General features: G+C 33.1%; 2 protein-coding genes across 2 annotated transcripts; one reads left to right on the top strand and one right to left on the bottom strand.

The window, feature by feature from the left end:
• The first annotated feature begins 52 nt into the window (after positions 1-52).
• LOC135800757 (intermembrane lipid transfer protein VPS13A-like) lies at positions 53-11678 on the top strand. The gene is given in 14 exon segments (XM_065314076.1): positions 53-346; positions 397-788; positions 849-1054; positions 1157-2141; positions 2174-2216; positions 2286-2479; positions 2910-3739; positions 3742-5073; positions 5076-6699; positions 6764-7860; positions 7863-10546; positions 10549-10985; positions 11042-11171; positions 11232-11678. Coding segments are annotated over 14 exon segments (10245 nt in total). The 5' UTR covers positions 53-205; the 3' UTR covers positions 11382-11678.
• A 343-nt stretch (positions 11679-12021) lies between these two features.
• LOC135800827 (organic cation transporter protein-like) lies at positions 12022-24018 on the bottom strand. The gene is made up of 5 exons (XM_065314157.1): positions 23330-24018; positions 14135-14455; positions 13347-13791; positions 12654-13287; positions 12022-12581 (listed from the first exon to the last, which is right to left on the bottom strand). The coding sequence occupies exons 2-5, from the start codon at positions 14448-14450 to the stop codon at positions 12378-12380; spliced, it is 1599 nt and encodes a 532-aa protein (XP_065170229.1). The 5' UTR covers positions 14451-14455; positions 23330-24018; the 3' UTR covers positions 12022-12377.
• Between the last annotated feature and the right edge of the window lie 18 nt (positions 24019-24036).

The following is a 24036-nucleotide window of genomic DNA, read 5'->3' on the forward strand; positions in this document are numbered from 1 at the left end:
TCGTCGCGTAGGTGGTGGTGGCGGCTGTTGGGTTACAGCGTGCGCCGAATCGATATCGCCCTCGACGATTTGCAACCCTCGCGCGAGTCGAAAACATCTGCATTCGTCAATTATACAAAACAAATAGTCTAATACCACGTATAATACGCTTGTAGTTGTAGTGTGTAGTTGCTTTTAATGATAATCAAGTGAAAAACGTAGAAGAATGTTGGAGGGCGCTGTGGCGAGGATCCTTAATCAACTCCTGGGGAAATATGTCGTCGATTTGGACACGGAGAACCTCAACGTGGGCATATTCAGCGGACTTGTTCAGCTTACTGATTTAAAATTAAAAACTGAAGCTTTGGTGAGTTAAAAATTAATTTTTTTGAATTTTTTGTTATTAAATGTTTTTAGTATGAATTAAGACTGCCTATACAAGTCCGTGCTGGTACAATTGGAAAGATCTCATTGCAAATACCATGGTCATCACTCTGGAACCAACCAATTGTGGTAACCGTAGAGGATATTCATGTTCTGTGCATGGCGATTGTAGGAGAGCGATTTGATGCAGAACAAAACAAAAGACTGCTTAGAGGTTTTAAGAAGCAGACGCTGGAGGCCATCGCCAATGCGTTTTCGGTTATTGGTGGACCCGGGCTTTTCTCCGAGCATTTACTAACGAATATTGTTAATAACATTCAGTTATCCGTTGGGAATATTCATGTGAGGTATGAATGTCAGCTGGGGGATGTTCCAATGGCGGTTGGGTTGTGTATTGGTGGGATTACAGCTGAGAATACTAACAAGTAAGACAAAATGGCGTATTTTTTGTTTTTCTGATGTAAAAATGTAAAATTTTATTTTAGCAAGTGGAAAGCATGTCCAACTGGATATAAATCCAGTGATAATCTTTGTTATCACTTAGTGAAGGTGGAAGCGTTGTGTATTTATTGTAACAGTGAGGAGAAACTCCCACAGTGGGATTTTTCTTGTAACAATGGGTACTACGCATGGAAAAACTCCATGGCGAATAGTTTACAGAACTATTCGATTGAAAACGATTTCAATTTCTGTAAGTTTTAATATTTTAATGTATGCAACACACTGTACTACCGTATATAACAAGTTGCCTATATTGAGTTTAAAACTAATGTTTTTAAAAATATTTTTACAGTTGTACGACCTATGAGCATAAAACTAAAAATGACAATAACCAAAGATCACGGCCAAGTAAAGAAAATATCATCCGATTGCATCGTGCATGACCTAAACGTCCATTTGGACAAAAAACAGTTTGAAACACTCGTATCTCTTTATGATTCACTGCAGAGAGCTTACATCGCATGGGATTTCATTGCATTCCGACCGGAAACACAACTTAAAAACAAAAATAAACAGATTTCAAAGAAAACAAACGCCGAAACAGATTGCACTGCAAAATCATGGTGGCATTATGCTTATAAAGCAGTTCTCATGCAAAGAGTTCATCCTTACACTTGGTCCCAGATTAAACAAACCCGTCACCATGCAAAATACTATAGTCAACTTTATCAACAGCATATTTTGAACCCCAATGATACGGAGTTAAAACTTGATCTTCAACAGTATGAAGATAAACTTAATGTTACCAATATAATCATCGCTAGGCAAGAAGCTAGGTTAAGAGTAAAAACACAATCGATTCAAGAGAAATCTTTCTGGGATGTATTACCATCGCCTGAGAAGCAACTCTTGTGTGAACGTATTGGTTTCATGGAGTTTATGGAGACTTCCTTCACGAATTCAAGTTTAAACATTGAATATGAGTATAATTTCCGTGTGGGTAACACTTGTGTTGCGTTGACGAATGCTAAAGACCGGGAAATATTGGTTTTGACTCTCACGCAGATAATTGGCAGTTACAGACCGAATTTTGGTGATCAAAGAGATCGTATTGAAAAAGCGGAAAGAGTTGAGAAAGGAGAAAAAGAAGTGATTGCTAATGTAAAGCGTAAAAATAGAAAACGTGATAAAGGCGCGTTGAAAATTGAAGGGATTATTATCGAAGGTGCTAATGAAAAGGAGCATTTAGTGCCAATTATCTCTTCGAATCATGAAGGACATGATAGTCCTGCGTATTTCTTAAGAGTTGACTTTGAGCGGTATCCGGACAGTGGTAAGCGGATACTTGAGAAGAAATTATCAAAATGAGAGTTAATTTTGTACTGGAACAATTGGAATGTGCCTATGATAAGGTATTTTTAATCATATTGATTAAATTATTGCATTTTTTAATCAAAATTTGTTGTTTTTGTGTTGTTTAGTATGCGTACGAACAAATAGTTAATTATTTCGACAAGGATTACGTTTCCTGGTCGAATTGCAAGCCACATTTGGCGAAATATCCGCAAATTATGATGGAAATTATGGAGGAACACTTGTTGAACAACTGGGACTTTAATATCGTGCTAAACTTTCCGTATTTTGTTATACCGGAGAAAGGACAACCGTTGAACAGGTATTTATACGTTTTAAATGTTATTATTAAGTGTTAGAAACGCTTACCATTGCTGGAAAACACTTGGTTGCACTCATTACTGCTTCATTGTTTAATTTTAACTGATTGTTAAAACTGGCGCGAAGTGTAAATGAGATAAATTTAATTGACAGAATCGTAGTAGGCAAATTGCGCGTCAGGGGGCAGCACCATACCATACGTTTTAAATTTAAAATTAATATAATCAAATTAAAAGTGGTTTAGTTTATTATTTTTGTTTAAAACATTAATTTATAATTATACAAATCTAAATTTGTTTAAATATATGGTTTTTTAATGTTTAAAAAGCAAATTTTGTTCAAAAAATTAAATTTAGTGTAAAAATTTACCGCTAGATGTCCACACAATGCAGACTCCAGCATTAAATCAACTCTATTTGTAAATTTTATAGTAATCTATCACCCATCTTAATAATCGATCTTGGACAATTAAAATTGAGCACAGAATTGTGTCGACCATCATTAATAGCTGATAACGCCACCCAAATGGAGCTCGAAGAGCAAATGTACTCAAAATACCACGTAGAACTAAAAGGACAACAAATTCTCCTTGCTCTGCATGAAAAAGACAACTGGAAAGCAGCGAAACGCGAACGCGACACAGAACTTCACCTTCTCCCAAAAATGAAAAGCACCCTTGATTACTGCTCATGCATCAAGAAGATAAAAACAATTGCTGAACACAAAATAAACTGGAACATTCAAAGTTTCAAAGTGAATCTATCCGAGAAAAAGATCTTGAATCTCTTGGCTTTCATCAAAGGTTTTGAACAATTAAACAAAACCAATGAAACAACCATTAAAACAACTCAAACAACACTAAAAGATAACATAATAAACAAATTAAAGCTGGATATGTACAGGGGAAGCCTTCCGATTAAATATTTGAAGCAAATTCAAAATGGCGTCACTATTAACGACGGATTACGCAAACGCAAAGAACGCCTACGCAAACAACCATCGATTATTGATAAAAAGATAGAACACCACGCAAAAAATACAAATGTAAATGAAGCATGGGCAAGATGTGTTGATTTACCAGGCTTAGAAGACAACATCTCACCTAGCAACACCATCAAGGTCATTTGGAGACTTGTCCTGAACGAACTACAAATCTCCTATTCACGGTCATCAGATACAACGGACACGCCATATTTAAATCTGCGTTTTGGGTTAATTACAATCGATTTAGCTCTGATGACCTTTGGTCCCGCATATCAATTCTCCTGGGGAATATCATCCTTACTGATAAGATGCACACAACCCCAAGTGGGCAATACTTGGATTTACTTCATAGTCCTTTCCCTAGTACCGTGGATGTGTTTTCTGTACTCTATAGAAAGGTGGGAGCTAATTGTCCTGACTATTGGTCACATTTCCATGGTGTAGAAACGTCCCTGGTTGCTGATTTTGGTACTTTACACATAATGCTTCACCAGGAAGCTGTTAGGACCTTAATACAATACTGGAAGTATATCAAAGACAAAATAATCGGAAGTTGTAATGAAACAACCACAAATATCGTTGGAAACATGAAGAAAATACTTTTTGGAGGTTATGAGAAGTATTTCAAGACCAAGGTACCTGTACCAAGTGGTAGCATCAAGTTTTCTCATTCTGGGAGGCTAGGGGACTTGAATCTACGTATCCTAGACTCTGATTTTGACATTCTGAATATCCATCTTCAAGGGCTAGAAGCAGATTTCTTGTTCCGAGCAAACGAAAGATTCGTCTTCAGGTCCTTTCTGAGTTCTATTGATGTAGAACACTTAAGTGATGTTACTTTATACAAAAAAGTCCTCTATGCTGATGAAGACAAAGTCTTTGAACTGAAATACGTCAGATTCTCAGATGTATCAGAAAGTGAAGCATCCAGCTTCAAATTTACTCTTGGACAACTCCATATTACTTTTCTGTATAAATTGATTGTTCAACTACATAGATTTCTACTGAATCTGGGAATAGGTCACTATTGTCAGAAAGCCATTGAAAAACTGGATACATCCATGGAGAAAGCAACAGAATCCCTGAAAACCAACGTCAAGATCAATTTGAGTGTCAACATCAAAGGTCCTGTATTCCTAATTCCACAGAAATCATCATCTCCGAATGTTTTGATTGTGGACACAGGCAACTTTACAATCGAAAACTTCTTCAAGGACACTCAACATGACACTATTGAGAATATCCTCATCAAATTAAAAGAGATTATTGTATCTAGAGGAGTTGTTTTGATGAATGCAACTCTGGGAAGTCAAGAGACAATTGTAGAACCTATGCAGATTCATCTAGATGTCAAAAGAATCATCCCCAAGTCAAAGAGTATCAAAACAATGACCTGGGAAGTTGATGGATTACTGGATACCATCAATGTTACACTTGGTCAGAAAGACGTTACCATGTTACTGGCTATCCTATCGGATAACATGACAGAATCTTCATCTCAGTATAACCTCACTAAAGATCTATTACTAAGTCATCAGAATTCTGTAAATGATGATGACGAATCTGCAACAATGAGGAATCTGGAGGTGTTTTTCGCAGAACCCAAACAAAAACCTTGAATTGTAAAATATCCTGTGAGGGTATCAATGTTTTACTGTTTTTTGACAGTGGGGAACTGCTGAGTTCTCCAATGAGGGACCTCAATCATGGTTTAGCGAAATTACAGATTAACGAGTTGGCATCTTGCTGTGTCCTGTATACAGATGGTTCTATGGATGGTAAACTAGCTGTGGATACTGTTATCATTGAAGAAATAGGTCCTGAAAGCCTTGTAACTGGTGATAACAGAATTCTACATTCCCCGTATGACGAAAACAAGAATAACAACTGTATGATTACTGTGAATAAACCGCCAGTGATTGATATCACTTTCCATCGTAACAGGACACTTGATAAGAGTATAGATATCATTGTTGGGAGGTTATCCCTGACGTTATCAGTACCATTCGTTGAGAAACTCGCTTTGTTCATCATAGAATGCCTGCCAAAAGAAGGAGAAGTTTATGGAGTGGTTAATTTAGGTTATGTTGATATGGACCAACAAATCAGACAAGATTTAGACGATATTCTTCCTTGTAAGAAACCCGCAAGGAAGAGCCTCACCATTGCATTGAGGGTTAATAAACCTGAGTTTATTTTCTTGGTGGAAGGAGCCGCGGGGAAACGAAGAGCTTTTGTTACAAAATCTGAGATTTTATCGGATTATTCAAGGCATGCACAGAGGGAGAATTTTGTGTTGTCGTTATCTGGGTTGCATACATTATACTCATCACAGGATGGACATGATTTATATACGATTCTGAAACAGTGTGATGTAGAATTATCCAAGGCTTTGACCCCTGAGAAAGGGGAGAAGTTATCTTTGAGTGTCTCATCACTTTATCTTCAGTTTTCGAATAAAGTGGTTTATGCAATTAACGATGTCCTGAATGACATTGTGGAACACTTTAAGGTTCCAGAGATGCCTGAATCAACTGGGGCGAAACCAGAAACAAATTTAGAAGATTTATGGGAACCTAAGAAAGTTGTTTTGAATTATCCCACGTCAGATGACCTGCATGATACCCAAATGGGTAACTTTTTCTTTGCGCAAAAGAGAAGGTGTTCCCAAATTCATAATCATCAAGTATTCCTACTTCCGAAAACTGAATTGATTGTTCTCTTTGAGTTGGAGACTTTACCAGTGCTGGTTTTTAAATCCACCTTGGAGGTTACCATCAGTGATTGGTCCTTTTTGTTGAATGCAAATTGTGACTTCACTTTGCAAGCGAATTATTTCAATGCTGGTAAACAAAAATGGGAGCCGTTTATTGATCCAATTGTTTTGGAAGAGAGGGTTTATAAACCTTTTGAGGTTAATGTGAAGGTATTCCAAGATAAGGCACAGGAGATTGCTCAGTGTAAAGGCATCAAACCCCAGATGAGCAAAAACGGAAGGCCTAGTATCACCAAAGGAGGTAGACCTAAACGTGGTAGTGATGATTCTAAGAGTACCGATGAAGAAGAAGATGAAAGTGGGGATGATATGGTATACCTGGAACCTACGAATTCTTTCCATGGGAGGAATAGTCGAAGGGTCAAAACAAGTCTTTCTACATTCCTTGATGATAGTGACTCAGAAAATGATGATGGGAGCATGGAGAAACTAGCTGCAGCGATCTCAGATTTATTTACAGGGTAATCAGAAAGATCTTATAATATTACTTAAGTCAATTAATATTAATCAATGTTATTTCTTCAGGGATTGGAATGAAAGTGATGGTAGCGAAGTAGAAAACTCCACAGACTCAGACCCTGATGAACCAGATGCAGAAGACCTGAAGGAACCTTTTGAACCTTCAAATATCAACATGTCAAAACCTTTCAGGAAGTCCTTATACCTTCTAATTGATTGTAAAGACACTTTTAACCTCACAATCACCCCAGCTTTGATCAAAACACTCACAGATTTGGTCACTTTGTATTCTAACAAAACACTATCAATAGCACCTTCAGATAACTCACAATCCATTAATCTGATTAATGACATCGGTCCCAAATCAAAAGTGGAGATATTCGAGAAAGAACACTTGGGTACACCTGCTTCCAGGATCAGCGAAAGCGATTGTAGATTATTAATCAGTAAAACTTACGAAAAAGAAGATTCCTGTCCGAATTCACCTACAAAAGAAGGTTTAAACTCCTTAATCAGTGATATTGATGGAGAAAATGAAGATGATTACGAAACCAAACACCTGGGTCTCACAGATGAAGAACTCAACTATGACTTTGATACTGTAAACAGTCTAGACTTCAATATTGAAAGTACAACTGAATTGTATGAGAAAATCAACAGATATCAAATGAAAATCTACATCCCACACTTTTATGGTCTTCAGACATCTTGCCCAAGGAAAGATGCACAGAAATTACTACGTTTACACCCATGTCAGGTATCTACAACCATTTATTACCTGGCATTTAGAAGTGCTATCAACAAACATGGAATGTCCATCATGTTGAGTTCTCCTTTATCTATCCGGAATGAAACCTGTTTTGCTTTGTCAATTCTGTATCAACCTTCGGTTCTACAACAACTTAACCTAGAACCTGTGGGAGATGTGACAAACCCTTTTGAGACAACAATGAGAATCGCTGTTTTGGAACCTCATGAAACCTACAACGTCCCTATTCATATCGCTTATCATTGTAAGTTGTTTGTACAACCCGCATATGCTGAAGGTCAATATGTACCATCACAGAAAGGTATCTGGTGGAAGGATTTGGCTACAGATTTAGATTCTGGGAAGTTATTCACCTGTCAAGCGAAGAATACAGAAGATGTTTTTGCTTTACGAGTAGTCTTAGAAAAAACCTGGAGGTGGAAACTTTGAAGCATACAGTACCAAATTACATCATCAGGTTGTTACCTGCAATGGTCATCAGGAACTTTTTACCTTATGCTATCACTGTGGATGTTATAAATCCCCAGGGTCAAGAGATAAGCTCAACTTCAGAAAAATTGGTTCTGAATTCTGTAAAAATTGAACCAGGCGAAAAGAATTCCTACTATAACCTAGACACTGATAAAGATAACAGGATAACTTTCAGGTTACAGACCTTCCAACATAATTACACTGGGCATTTAACCCTGACACCTCACATGGATGAAAAAGTAATCGCTCTGGTGACAGACTCAGAAAAATCAGATTTGAATAATCTCCCATTAAATATCAAAGCAGAACGTGAAGATTACTACGAATTATTATTATTCACATCTTATTGGATTATAAATAAGACTCAGTTGTCTGTACAACTCAAAGCGACATCTACCAATACAATATACAGAAGTAATCCATCCCTGTTAGCGAATGAAGATATTATCCTCTTCAGTTTTAAAAGACACACACGTCAAACTCTAAAATTAAAAGTTTACGACTCAGAATTCTCCAATGAGTTTGGTTTGGATTGTCCAGGGACAACTGGTTTGGTTGTTTGTAAAGATGTGGTGCGTAAGAAACGCTACGCCATTTTGTTGAAGATAACACTATCAGAAATGTGTCCCATGACGAAGATTGTTACATTATTACCGTGTTTCATGGTTAGTAATCAAACAAGTAAAAAGTTACGGTTTATGGAACACAATGAAAAGACAGATCTGTGGATTGACCTTCTCCAAGGTCAAGAGATCCCATTCTGGCCAGAGACTACTTCGTATCAGATGTATGTTAAACTACAAGAGCAAAAAGTGGGCAGTTCACAGGGATTCTTCTTCGCACAAAGGCATAAAACACTTCTGAAGTTGAATTTACCAGGGGTGATATCCGCCATGACAGTTACAGTCACCGGAGGGATTGATGGACCCTTCAAGGTGACCTTTACTGATTACAAAGCAGGGGATGCTCCGCTTTTGATTAAGAACATGTGTCAGGAGTTGTTTTTGAAGATACAACAACAGAATCTAACACAGGTTACACTTCTAAGTCCCCAGAATGAGATTTTGTATACCTGGGATGACCCTTTGAAGAACAGACTACTGGTTTGGAATATTTACAATAACAAAGCATCTAATGGTTTTATCTTAGACGTAGAAAGGTCCCTACTAATGGAGAGGTATCAATATGGTCAAGAAAGGATCAATTTTGGTAATGCTCCTAATACAGTATCATCTAGTGATGATTCAGACTCAGATTCTATATCTGAAAGTAAAACATCTTCTAAGAAATCCAAAGAGAAACCTAAGGATAGATTGATCATCTTCTGGGTGATATATTCTGAAGTTGAGACCAATCAGAGAATATTATTATTCACACAGGATTCTGTGTTGTTTGGTGAGACTCTTCAGAAGGTCTTCTCAGAAATAGTAAATTATGAGGTTTTGGTGAGTTTAAGTGGGGTTGGGATGTCCCTGTTTACCAATAAAGAAAAACACAGGCATAAGGAGCATCTGTACATGGGTTTGAATGATTGCCCTGCAACCTGGGAGGTCAATGTTGGTCACAAGTGGAAAACTTTGACTTTGGAGCTAGCATCTTGGATTGAAGATAAATACAGGTCCAATCAAAAGAGGTGTCAGTTGAAGGATTATGTTCACATTGATTTTGAGAAGATGTTCATGTTGAAACCCTTTTTTGCTGAGCTGAGGAGGAGTTACAGCCCTGCTGTTTATTGCCAAGTTAGGAAATCTCCGAATAATCTATATCTTAACCTTAAAATTCAAAATATACAGATTGATAATAAAACCCTGAAGAATCAGGAAGCTATTATTCTGAATCAACTTGGAGGGAGTTCAGATCTGAATATAAAAGATTCTCCATTTCTGGAAGTGTCCCTGTTAAGGTCTGGGATGATTGTAAAATCCATTGATTTGAAGGTTAAAGATTGCCAGGTGCATCTTCAGAGTCAACTTTTAGAAGACCTGAATTCTTTCTTCAAAAGTAAATCATCTTCCTATCAATTCCGGAAGGATATGGCAAGGATTCTCGGAAACAAAACCAAAAAATTAACCAAAATCAGAAACAACTTGTTGATTGAACAGATAAAGTGTTCATCAACCAGTATCCTTCTAAATGTACAATCATCTCATCTGGGATCTGCTGGTTCTAAGCTTGCGTCACCTTCTTCTATGACCAAATGTCAAGGTTATTTCTTCCCAGCGAATATGACCCCGTATATGCCATCAGAAGGAGTTAAACATCGTGTGATCAACCTAGAACTGACCCAGATCCAAGTTAAAACTATGACCCATATGGTTAAATTCATCTGGAACCATTTTAAGACCCAATTTCTGCAACAATATTACTCCCAAGTTTTGGGTCTTCAGGTCTTGGTGAACCCTTATGCTATTCAACAGACTATCAACCCACAAGTGACAGGACACATCCAAGATGTCTCCCAGAATTCAGGGAATCTGTTATATTCTCTAAGATGTCTCCTGGGACATGTCAACATGTCTTCAGCTGCTGTGGAGCAATGTGTTTTGGAAATGTTGAGTGGTCAACACAATTTCATAAGAAGACCCAATGTTTACCAGGGTATGACCATCAAGGGTTACCAAAAATCATCAATTGGAGTTTGAGGCATTTTAACCCAGGAGTGATTCTGGCCTTGAACCAAATAATTGCATCCAAAGGTGGGCAGAATGGTAATGGTAACGGACAATCTGATGGGGAGCTGTTCTTCAGGGGAACTGGTAAAGCTCTGGTGTCTTTGTTAACCAGACATCCGGATGATAAGAGTAACAGTGTACATGTAGCCATGGAGGCCCTAAAAAGGGCTTCTTTGTTAGGGGAACCCATTAGGTGTCACCAGAGGTTGACTAGGTATGGAAACCGGTATTTGGGGTTAGGACCTTTTAGTATCTATGAATCCATGGGTTGTCATCTGTTGGAAACTGTTGCTGGAGGCAGGTTTAAGGAGGATTCATACTGGACCCATTCGGGGATTGATAAAACAGGAAGATCTATCGTCATAGTGACTTTAGAGTAAGTAAAATGACTTCCTAAAGTGATTTTTATTAATTTTGAGGTTATTTTTATAGACATGTGTTGAGGGTAAACAAATGTCGACTTTGGGGACCATGGGAACTCGAATGGTCTTTGGATCTTGACGAAATCATCTCTGTACCAAAGGTGACCAACTCTAAACTTGTTTTTAACATCCGCCATGAGGTAATATATAAAAATTACAGGAATCTGTAATATTTATTAACATAACCTTAATTTTTTCAGAGTGACAGACATAAAGATGATGACCTTGCAGCGAATAACGACGGAAAGTTGATTATCGATGGTGAAGAAGAGACTTTGATATTCCTCCAAGTGAAAATTGAACAGGCAATTGTTGTAAGCATGGAGGATAAAGCATGGACGATGAATTAATGTGTTTAGGCCACGCCCAATCAAATTGATGTCAAAAATGTCAAATTGTTGTTAACCCCAGAAGAAAATCAAAAACAAAATGATACCACATCCAGGAATTGATGTTAACACACACACTGACTCAATAAAAACCAAGAAAATTAAAAATTAAAGGAAAACGAGATAAATGTTAGAAACAAAGACTTAAACTAATTAAGCAAAACCTAAGTAAATATAAATATGAATAAATAATATGAAAATATGAAAATATTGAATCTATGTACATAATATAACAAATAAAAATATATCAATATAGTATATTAAGTATCAAGTGGTTTAATGGGGACTTTACTCACGAGATTGATTAAGTTTAAGCAATCGAGTGTTTAATAACGTTTAGCCACGTGATGCTTACGATATTTTTTATACTTTTACTTTAGTTTTGAGGTTTGAGTCACGTCGCATGGCATTTCATACGGTTTTGTGCTGCTCTGTAGGTAAATGCGCAGGCGCAAGCTCCGTCCCGTAGATAATACCCGTAGATAATGGATATTACTCACGGCTTGGCTGTCCGTATATAAAGTACCACTTTTTGAGTTTAAAGCTTTATAAATAAAAATAAAAATTAAAATTTTAAATTTTTGGAGCTTTTTAAGCGCCATTTTGATTTTTTGTACAAAAAACGTTTATTTATTACAAAATATCCTAAATTTTTGGTAACAAACAAACTTACACTATCTAATAGTAATAATTGGTATATAATCGGTAACTATCAGTAAATATTATCATTACAGTTCCCAAAAAGAACTTTATCCATAGATATTTTTAATAACAATAACAGAAAACTTTCAAAATTTCTAAATCGTGTTTTGAAATACTTTGTAGCAATTTCAGCATAAATTATACAATAAATATTTAAGAGTTAAGAGTAAACGTATCACGAGTAATGTTTTTGTTGCAATTATTTTGATAACATTCGAAATAATTCGTAAACAAATAATTTTTTTCAAAATTAATTTACATAGAAGCAGCTGATCCGTTATTCGAACATGATTCCACCATGATTTTATTAGTTTTCTTGAACAATTCTTCATCCGAACTGTTTTCGATGCTTTCCTGCAGTTGTGAGTTTCCGGTTTCCGGTAACAGTAACACAATAGACCCTCCTACCAAACCGGAAACTCCTAGGATAGACATAGGTACACATTCATGAAACATCGCCTGTAACAAAAAAAACAAAATTTTAGGTTAATTTTACTTGAAATGTAAAATTTTGAGGTTATGACAACTTACCATATCCCACAAGTAAGGAACAAGCATCAAAGCTATACCAGCAGGTACATTATTAGCCCCCACTCCAATATTCCGTATTTTCGTCGGGTATAACTCAGCTGTAAACACTGGCATAATCGAATTCGACGCAGCAATTAAAAATTTCCCACTCATAGCAAAACTGGTGATCAACCACTGCGCGTTATTCAAAACATACGGAACCGGAATAATCATCAGACAGAAACACCCAGAGAAGAAAACAGTGAGTGCCAGCGGCCATCTTCTTCCCATTTTCAACAAGATGGCGATACTTATCGCCAACGCAGGTACTTCAACCAATCCACTCAACGCAGATGCTAAATATAGATCACCACCAATGTTTCCAAGGTTTAAGGTTATGCCATAGTAGATAAAATAAACAGAAAACCAAATAACGAATAAACAAAGTGTGATTTTGCGTAGTTTTGGTGTTTTGAAAAGATCCATCACTCCCATTGTTTCATTATTGATAGAATTCGATGTAGGTAATAATTGTTTATCAATATTAGCAGGTAATTTTCGATTGTTAAACTTTGCGGCTGTTTCGAGGATTTTCAGGACTTCTGCAGTGCGACCCATTGCTAATAACCAACGTGGAGATTCAGGAACAAACCACCTGATAGATAATAAATAAGGTTATGTTTGAATTTTAGAGGTTATGTTGTAAATACTTACCAATAACTCAAAATCAACGCTCCTGGCAATGAAATAGCCAACTGCAACGTGCGCCAATCACGAATAAAATACGCAATTGCAGAAATAAGCCCAAAACTAATCGAAGTTGGGAATAAGTAGGAAATACCAGCGACAGTCCGCCATACTCCACCAACAAGTTCAATACTCAATACAAATCCACTGAAAACCACCGAAACCGATACAAAACCCAAAATTGCTCTCAGAAACAAATACATCTCAAACCAAGGATTGAATGCAATTATAACCCCCAAAATGGTTTGTATTGCTACAGAACCCAGAAGGGTTTTCTTGCGTCCATAACGATCTGAGATGATTCCACTCACAAGACCACCAACAGCCACACCTCCAAGGAAAACCATTTCCGCTATGCTTATGAGATTGGCTTTGGAGCATAACAATCCATATTCGGTGATTAATGTACTACCTGGAAAATATTAAAAATTTAAGGTTAGATATGTGTATAGTCAACTTCCGGCAGCCATTTTGTTGATGTGAGATATTATAGCGATGTAAAGTGCTATAAAGTGCCGACCGAATTTACGAGCGCCATTTATCATCAATCATCGTCGAGAAGCATTTATCAAATCGACGCGCAGCGAGAAAACTTCTCCTCTGCGAGACAATGATTGAAACAATTAACTTCCGGTGCGCTCGCGGTTATGTACCCATGTAGATTAATATTATTCATCGTACAGTTCAGTAAAACATTCAAATATTGCACTTGGAAACACATAAAATGAATTTTTATATTTTTAGGTTATGTTTACCTTCTCCATCGAATTCCCACGTGGTGCAATCAATGTATTTTGCATCTACAGCTACTTGTAGTTCGCCATCTTGTAATTTCAGGTCTTGTTCCCTGATTACTTTGCAGTAATCGTTGGGTTTTTGTGTTTTTTGCCGCCATTGTAACGGATCTACTTCCGTGAAGTTGGCAGGCCTGGCACACCATGTGTCCAGTGCGCGTGCGTGGAATGTCGGCACGAATATATGAAACGTTGATGGGATATTGCAGAAAGCAAGTAGTAAGGTTAATATGAACTGCCAGCGGCCATAATCGCCAATTGCCTGTGAGATTATCATGTTTTCTGGAATAAAACATAAATTCGGTTATATATTAATTGATTGGTGATAACTTAGTAGGTCAATATCATGTTTTATTACAATTACAAAACGGTTCATATTCCAATCATACATAAACACTGAAATTGTGTTTGACGCAAATCGTGCGCATCCAAAGTTTCATTTTTTGTTTTATTCGTTGAGTTATCATGGATGACAGTTAATATGGCGCCGATGACTTTAGTTTAACCTCGAATTGAGATAACTTTGTGTATTGTGCCGCAAGTGTGAATTAATTCATTAATTTTGTTATCTCTCAATGAAATGTTTATTATAAATAAACATAAATTTATGTGGTTTAAAGAGACATCTAGTGGGGTGTTAAGATAGTTTACAATTGCATTGACATTGAGTGTTGGATACAAGGCGAAATAAATGGAGTTAATTATAAAGAAATTAATGAAGGTGCGAAAGTGAAGAGCTGGAATTCGTATGTGGAAGTGTCGAGAGTGAAAAATTTAAAAATTAGAGTCAAGGACTGTTGTAATCGCGGATTTGCAGTTTTATGTTTCATGTTTAATGTTTTGCTATTAACGCAGTAAATTCTAATTACGTTCATACTGAGCGAAATCAATCAGTGATTTATGATTAATGAGTATGCTATAAACTATTTGATATATTTATACATTGTGTTTTTACTTTTGTTGGTTATAAATTATATGTAGGCAACTTGTATGACGTTTAAATGTGTATGTGTGGTTGCCTGTAGTGTTTAGAAAATAAAAATTGCGTTTGTTTGTTTTATTTATGTTTTTAACTTAGAATAAATGCAAAATAGTAAATAATAGTAATAATTAATTATTTTACACATAAATTATCATAAACTAGCGTTAACCCGCGGCTTCGCTCGCGAATATCTAAAATAATGAAGTTGCTTCCGTACGCGTCTGTAGTCACAGAAGAAGTAACAATGAAGTAGAATGGCGGGAAGTTTAAAATGGCTGAAAGTATAGTCTATGGAAGTATAGTGTACAGTCTCCATAGTGCAGTCAATTGGATTTGATGTTGACGTAGCTGTCGGTAATACAGTGTGATGGTACTATAGTACTTAGGTTTGAGCTTCATTGCTGGAATGCTAGATGGCGTTAAAGTAGTCAAATAGCCAGATGCAGAAGTATTATTGGCTAAACAATTTCTTTATTTTATTTAAAAAATCATTTTTTATTAAATAAAAAGTAGCCTATAACCATTCGGGGATCACTAAGAATATGTGTACAAATTTTCATGATGATCGGTTAAGTAGTTTTTGTGTGAAAGTGTAACAAACATCAGGACTTTCGCATTTATAATATTAGTAGGGATGTAGGCAACTTGTATGACGTTTAAATGTGTATGTGTGGTTGCCTATAGTGTTTAGGTTACCAAATTTACGTTTTTAATGTTTTTATTTATGTTTTTGACTTTTAATTACTACAAAATAGTAAAAAATAGTAACAATTAATAATTTTATACTTAAATAATCATAAATAATATAACTATAAACAAAATATGAACTTGAAAAGTGATTTTAAAAAGTTTTTCGTTTTTATTGTTTAATTTAAATTATTTCATTGCAATTCAAGTCAAATAAATTTGTTTATGACATTGGGACGAGTGTCCATCAAAAATCGTCTTCTCGGAATAATAAAACGCGCTCATAATAATTATTTGTTTCAATAACATCAAACTCGTGTTAATCAATTACGTCCATGATTGTTTTTTGTTTACTCCGTTTAAGCTTTAAACTAATTATTAATATGCGTAATTGTAGTCAATATTATATCTTAATTAACACTTTCTTCCAAAGTTTAAGTATAAGTATTTGTTCAGTGATTATTCACAATAATAAAAAGAAGGCGTAAATAAATTAAATTAATGATTTAGTCAATGATTTGAGTGACATTTATGACACTTCTGACACAAATTTCATCCTCGCACTTCGCACTTCACGACAATGATAGTATACTCGTATTATAAACAAGTGTGTATAATATTTGTTTATTTTGTGCTTGTGTTGGTGGGCTTGTGTTTGTACTGAGAACTGATTAAGAGTTTAACGGATTTAAACACGAATTAAACGAATTAAGTTGATTGTAGTTTATGATGCGGTTTGTGTCATTATTCACACATTGAATTAATACATTGTGGTCTTTATTTAACGACAAATTTTGTATAACAGCGAAATTTGTAGAAATTAGTTACCAAATTGCATTATTAGTCCTATGTTCGGTATGTATACCGTAAGTCCAACATTGGATTATAAAATTTAATACAGTATACGAGTAGCTTCGATTTAACGAAAAACTTGGTGTTACGGTGAAATTTATAGAAATTGGTTACCAAATTACATTATTAGTCCTATGTTCGGTGTGTATACCGCAAGTCCAACATTGGACTACAAAACTTAATACATCGTACACAGCAAATGATTTAACAGACACCTGTACATGTAAAATCTTAATATTTGATTATTTTTTGTTCCTAGATGTCACAAATTTTAAAATAATGTATTTTATTATATTTTTTAATTAAATTAATGCAATTAAAATATTCTTTTGTTTATTAAGGTTATAATATTGATCAACCTGATAAAAATATAAATTGATCAAATGTTGATTATGTTGATATAGCGTGAATAATAATTACCGACATGAAATTATACACGCTCGTGGAACAATAATTAACGCAAGTTTTAAGTCAATACGACTTAAGGTAACTTACGAGTAAGTTAAGTAAAGTGTGTACTTGTATGATATGCAAGTAGTATTATGATATGCGTCATGCAAGAATCAATTACATTTTACAATTTTTATTGAAGACAATATGGTACACTTGAAGTACTCGTATATTATAAACAAAAGTCTTATAAAAATCGCACTTTTATAGCAGAGTGACATTGACTCATTTATTCGCTTGTAATTAGTTCATTAATGCACTGGCAGAGAATACGTGTCAATGAATTCAACTTGTACTGTTATTCTAATTATAACTCATTGAAATTGAAAAAATATTTAATAATTTCATTCATAAACGGTTTTTAAGTTTAAATACACAAATGAAATACTATACTTTATTCACTATTTTAATAAAATAGGTTAAAGTACAAAATTTTGTTTCAAAAATATTTTAATTTGTTTAATTAAATTGTTTCTATTGAGAATCGAACCTAATTCTATTTAATTACAGATCAGTTTGTAAAAAAGTTGCTAAAATTACAAAATATCCTGTCACATTTTTTTTTATTTTGCACAAATATAATTATTTAGTTATTGCATAAATTAGAGCAGCAAATTAAATGTTTCTATTTAAACTAAATTATTTTTGCATAATTTTGTTGAATTCAATCCATTAAATTTCTTTTAAATTGGTGTGCAGAAAAGAGTTACGCATTTGGTGAGCAGTGAGCAATCAATTGGTAACCGTTTTTGTTTAGCATTGCGTGATGAGATGAAGACATAGATTTCGTGATGTTTATTATTTCCTAATTCTTAATTTTGCTATAATTTAACAGAAATTTAAAGAATTTGCTCGAAAATATGTGGATTTTAGTACAATTTTAATGTCTGGACACGAAACAGTTAAATATTATTAATATTTTAATGTTTAAATAATTTTATATGTTTTTATTAATTTATTTAAACATTAAAACACATTTTCTTGCATTATTTTACAAAAAAATTAAGAAAGTAAGATAAAACTTCAATTTTTTGTCAAAATTTGAACTCTATCACTAAAATAAAACAAAATTAACATAATTTAACCTCAAAAGCACATTTTTAGAAGTTGAATAATAATTTTATTTGCAAATTTAATTTTTTTACTTCAAAAACTCAAAAAATTGCAAAATAATTTTTTTTTCAAATTTTCTTGCCACATTTTAATTTAAAAACAAATAATAAACAAATAAATTTACAATAATGAGTTACAAAATATTTACTTTTGAATGTGACACATTTGGCATTAGATTATTTAGATTTAGAAAGCGTTGCGATCGCGATTGCATCCAGCATTCAGCCTTCCATTTCTTATGTCGCCGGTTACCAACCTGTAATTCTGTAATAACTTTAATCAAAATGTCTCCGCAACTAAAACAGTAGCGACCAGCAACCAGCAGCGCCTTACTGAAGTTAAGTGTGGTTTACAAGTTGTAATTTTCTACGCGTGCGCGCCGCAACTCACTACGAGTACATGCGACCTATAAATCCAACACTGCGCACTGCGCTCACTACTTGCGACACTTTAAGTAATACCACTCACTAATACTTAAGTCTTTGAGTATTTCTTGGTTGCAGTTTCTGTTTCTACTTCTATTTCCTTTTTCTTTTGGAAATAATCATAAAACATCACATTATGAACATGCAATGTGTGTAATATTAAACACGAAATATTATTTTTATTATGATTATTATTGTGTGTATTATGTATTGAGAAATACGGAATAACATGCAATAAATAATAATGTATGTTGGTTTTGCTGACTGAAATTTGTTTGGCGTTTAAATTCAAATAGGAGTTAAATTATTTTAATGAGGCGCAAACTTTCAACACTTTTCTTCGCGTGTGATGAAAATTAATTCCATTTTATTGTGCAAGATACAAATTTAATAGAATGTGTGCTATAGATTGTGGAACATGCATTTGTGTAAAAGCGAAAGTTCATTCACCTATATCAACAAACTCGATGAAAATAAACAAATGTAGAGTTGGATATTTAATAAAAGATGAAATGTTTTTAGTTTTTTATTAATAACTCAATAACTATAAACAATAATGTAATGAATTTTTTAGGAGTTTATTAAGTATTAAATTGTTTATAAAATTGTAGAATATTTTGTTCATTGAGTTATTATTAACGAAGTTATAAGCAATTAAACTTTCATTTACTTTTTTAAAATTGGTTAAATTAAAATTGAAACAAATTGTGTTGTAACTTTTGATAAAATCGAGATATTTTTATAACTTTTATGTGATTATACTCAGAATTTAATAATAAATAGATTGGCAAAAGAATAAATCAGAAATATTGATTAGTTTCCGGGCAATTAAAGAAAATTAAAAAAGTTGTAAACTGCAACACTGCAAAAATTAGATAAATAGCAATTCATACAATTTGTGTTGTAACTTTTGATAAAAATAGAATATTTCTTATTATTTTATATGAAATTGTTCAGAATTTAATAATAAATAGATTTGTAAAAGAATAATTCAAAAATATTAATTAATTTCCGAGTAATTCACCAAAAATTCATAAGTTTCAAACTGCGGAACTATGTTTTACTAGAAATTGTAAAAAAAAGTTTAAATAAATATTAGATAACATTTAATACTGATGAATACGGATGAATAAATCAGGAAATTAAAGAAAACAAAGATAAATATAGAAAGTTATTGCATTTACGCATACATAATTCATGCGCAAATATAGTAAAACACAGAATTTGTGAATAAAATTCATTATTCAACACATGCATTATCTCAAAAAAAGCCACATAATTACCAAATTGTTATAACCTTGACTTCATAAACAAATTTTCTTTCTTTATATTTTTATTTTTGTTTTTATTTGTTTATGTGATTTGCTCTCCACTTAAAAAGTCTTTTGGATCAAGTTCAAACCGCAAGAAAAAGAAAATTTGTAAATTATAGCTTGCAAAATGAATTTACACTGTAGAATGAATATAAATAAAGGTTAGTTAGTCACTTAGTTAGTTAGTTAGTGTATAAAAGTAATCATAATTTATCCGGATAGTTCTTAGTTTAGTACGAGTACTTGACATGACAATCAAGAGTCAAGTACGTCAGGTACTTCAAGATTTCTTGAGTGTGTCTTGATTATCTTAACCTATCGACAGTTGTTATAGACGTTAAGTAAAGTTAACTTAAGTGAAGTAAAATAAAGTAGCTAATGTGATTTTAATTGATATCCTGAGAATAGAAAGAGAGATTATTGTAGATTAGTATTAATGCATTAATTATTATTTTTTAAATTTTAATTAAATTTCATTGAATTTGATTTATTAGAGAAAAGAATTTTGTTTCAAATAAATAATTACAAAATTAATATGTTTTAATGAGTAAATATTATTTTAAAACAGAAGTTTTATTTTATTTTGAATTATTTTGATGAATGTTTATTTGGTTGCCTAACTACTTGACATTTTGCATCGACGGAACAACGTGCGATGCAGTAGCGCGTAATATGGCAACACTGTTTCCAAACTAATTCAATTTAAATACAATTCATCTATAATTTTACTCATTTACCCAATTTACTTTATTTTTTATCATTTTTTTCACTATAATTACATTTTCTTTAAAATAAAGATTTATAACGACTTCAAAATAATATAAAAAGTTTAATTGTCATCCTTCCAAATTTCCCCTCATCTCAATTCTCATTTAACATTGAAAAACTCAAAATTTACCACCGCAAACACTACTTTTGGTAGCACACATTAAGTTTATTATATTATCCAACGATATTGCGAATATATGGAATGAATGTCAAGTACAAGTTGAGTGTTAAACGTTCCGAGTTTATTTGCAGTGTTTCAATGTCGCGTATTCACTTTTGCGCATTGCTAATGAGTTTCCGAGACAGTATACAACCGCAAACATCATATAATAATATAATTCACTTACACACCTACAAAAACCACGTCGCTTTTTGTTACTTTAAGTGTCGGATATAAAAATATCTCAATGTTTCCATGATGGAATCGGAAATTGACAAATTTTATCTTGAGTTCAATGAAATCTGAGAATTCGAAAAATACGAGTTAATAATAATCAAATATTGGGATTTTACGCGAATAGGAATCTAATTTATCTTTTGTTGCGTAGGTTATAAACTTAATTACTTAATTTTGTTGTCCAATGTTGGACTTGCGGTATACAAACCGAACATAGACCTAATAATGTAATTTAGTATCAAAATTGTACAAATTTCACGGTAATACCAAGTTTTTCGTTAAATCGAAGCTACACTGTATTAAATTTTGTAGTCCAATGTTGGACTTGCGGTATACTAACCGAACATAGGACTAATAATGTAATATTTATAAGTTTCATTTAAATTTCTTTAAGTTGTACACATTTTATCATTATATAAGTTTGTAGTTAATTCTTTTTCTACCAGATGGCGTAACATGCATGCATAACATTATATTTTCTAGTATAACCTAAAAAACGCGAAAACTTTTTCAATAACAGACTGATATTAATGATGTTTATGTTTTCTTCGTAAATAATCCGATAAAGAAAGGTAAAAAGGTGAACTTGCACCTTGCACTTGAACACTGTGTACAGAGCATGTACGTCATTATATAAGTGTGAGTGTGCACACACGTTCTGCTGACACAATCACAATCACACATGTTTAATGTTTGCAGATAATCGATAAAAAGTATTTCGAACATTCAACCGAACCTTACTGAAATACTTGGAAGCAGTTAACAACAATTTTATTACTTATCACATAAAATATTTTCGCCGAATATATATCAGTATTCACAAAAAAATAAATCTAGTTCATAACTTCAAAGATAAATTATATAAATATTGATATAAATTCAAATTTCTCTCAACTCTTATCAAAAAAGGTTAAAATTTACAATTCAAATAACACATTCTATATTTTTGAAATTTTTGAAAATTTTAGAAATAATATAGTGCTTAATATAGGTTATGTGCTATAAAAATGTGATAATTGGTTGATTTTATCGAGCGTTCTTCGAAAAAACTAAATCAACTGGCAACACGGTTGTCCTTAGTGATAATGAACTGAAAACTAATAACATATAACATATGTGTACTCGTACTACACTGTTCGTCCTTCATTTCATGTACTACGGCGTACGTCCTAGCTGCTATGTCCTTCGTCTAATGAGTCAAGTCTAGTCCTTTGAAAAATGATTACAAAATGTTTACCACAAAACGTTTATCAGCACGCCGGTTTGTCAAATCGATCTTATATAAAATAAATAACTGTCATTCATGTGATTAAAACTGTATTTTACACACTAGTATCAAAAGTACTTATTTTAAGCTTTGTCTTTTTAAAAATTTAAAAAATTTCATGAAAAACACGAAATTCATGTATTTTTAAATTTATATTGAAAGTTTTTAGTACTTCAAAGTGTACTTTTACACACTAGTGCAAAAATGACTAATTTTGAGTTCCTCTTTTCTAAAAACAATCAAAAATTGCATTTAAAACACGAAAATTATGTTTTCTTAAATTTATTTGGTAAATTCCTAATATGGAAAAGTGTACTTTTACACACTAGGGCAAAAAATACATGATTTATATCTCCAGCTACTAAAAACAATAAAAAATTGCATTTAACATGAAAAAACTTAATGTTTTCTTATTTTCCGTGTCGAAAACATGAATTTTACGCACTTTTTACACAATAATTTATCTAAAATTAATTTCCCTTGATTTTAATATAAATAAAACTAAATTATTTGATTTGTTATTACTATAAATGCAGTTTAAACAATCCCAATGCTAAATATGTATAAATATACACAACCCTTATTATTAGAACAACAAAAAATAGTGATTACCATCCACTAACATCAATTAAAGTGGTTAAACATTAAACAAAATAGAATAATAAACCAGTTCATGGGAAATTCAAGGATTCACGTTTTTCATGATAACAACAATCAAATAAATCAAATATGTATCAAGAGCACACTCACTAATCACAATCGACAACACCTGCATTTTGCAATAGATTATTGATAAGAAATTAAATTCTTAAAACAATTAATTCAAAATACACGTATACTGATAACAATTGTTCTAAATTTAGTAATATTAATTATAATAATATGAAAATAATATTACTTACATTTTTATTTAATAATTCTTATTGTTGATAATGCAGATAATGTTGATATTGTTGAGAGAAAGTCCAACCCACTTTTAAATTAATTAAGTCGCACGATTATCGCACCAAAAACAAAAAATAAAAAAATCAAACAATTTGCACTTTGATCTCTCCAACGGATTTCAATAAATCCGGTTTCTGCTTCAGTTTTAATTTCAGAGTTTAAATGTTTATTCATTCATTAACTTCAATTTTTATTAAGTACGATAGTATGTTGCTCATCTGTTATCACCAGACAATTTTCAGCAAATACTTTAATCACTTCTACACGTTTCTCGGATTTGTTACTACGTGTTGACTAAGAACATCATAAATTCTTATAATAATTTAATTTTTATATAATAAAATTTATTTATTTTAATTTTGGAAGAAATTTATGCGCGTTTTTATATTTTAATAATTTTTATAAATTTTTAAATTTTTTAAATTTTTTTCACTTAATCATTTTTTATTTTTTTTAAATGTATTAACTTCACTGTAAATATTTGGTGGATTTATTTATCAGGCCCGTTCGATGCGATTTCGTCGCGCGTTCTGTCGGCAGGCGCACTGATAGTAATACATTTATACTCCTGTATTTACTCCTTTCCTCGTTCCGCGACCACCGACAGACAGCTTACAACTCGCGAGTCGCGAGCCGCCAGTTGCGAGCCGCGCAATTGACTAAA

The sequence above is a fragment of the Atheta coriaria genome, unplaced genomic scaffold, assembly GCF_025399875.1.
Source record: "Atheta coriaria isolate IRGN ID8LTWV9N9 unplaced genomic scaffold, Caltech_Dcor_3.1 hic_scaffold_10_pilon, whole genome shotgun sequence".
NCBI classification, from domain to species: Eukaryota; Metazoa; Arthropoda; class Insecta; order Coleoptera; family Staphylinidae; genus Dalotia; species Dalotia coriaria.

Bases quoted from the DNA above. Each gene is read 5' to 3' on its own strand.
- LOC135800827 (XM_065314157.1), bottom strand. From the start codon at position 14,450: ATGATAATCTCACAGGCAATTGGCGATTATGGCCGCTGGCAGTTCATA. The intron at 13,792-14,134 runs GTAAACATAACC...AATATTTTCCAG, and splicing joins GTGGGAATTCGATGGAGAAG to GTAGTACATTAATCACCGAA. The intron at 13,288-13,346 runs GTAAGTATTTAC...ATTATCTATCAG, and splicing joins GCGTTGATTTTGAGTTATTG to GTGGTTTGTTCCTGAATCTC.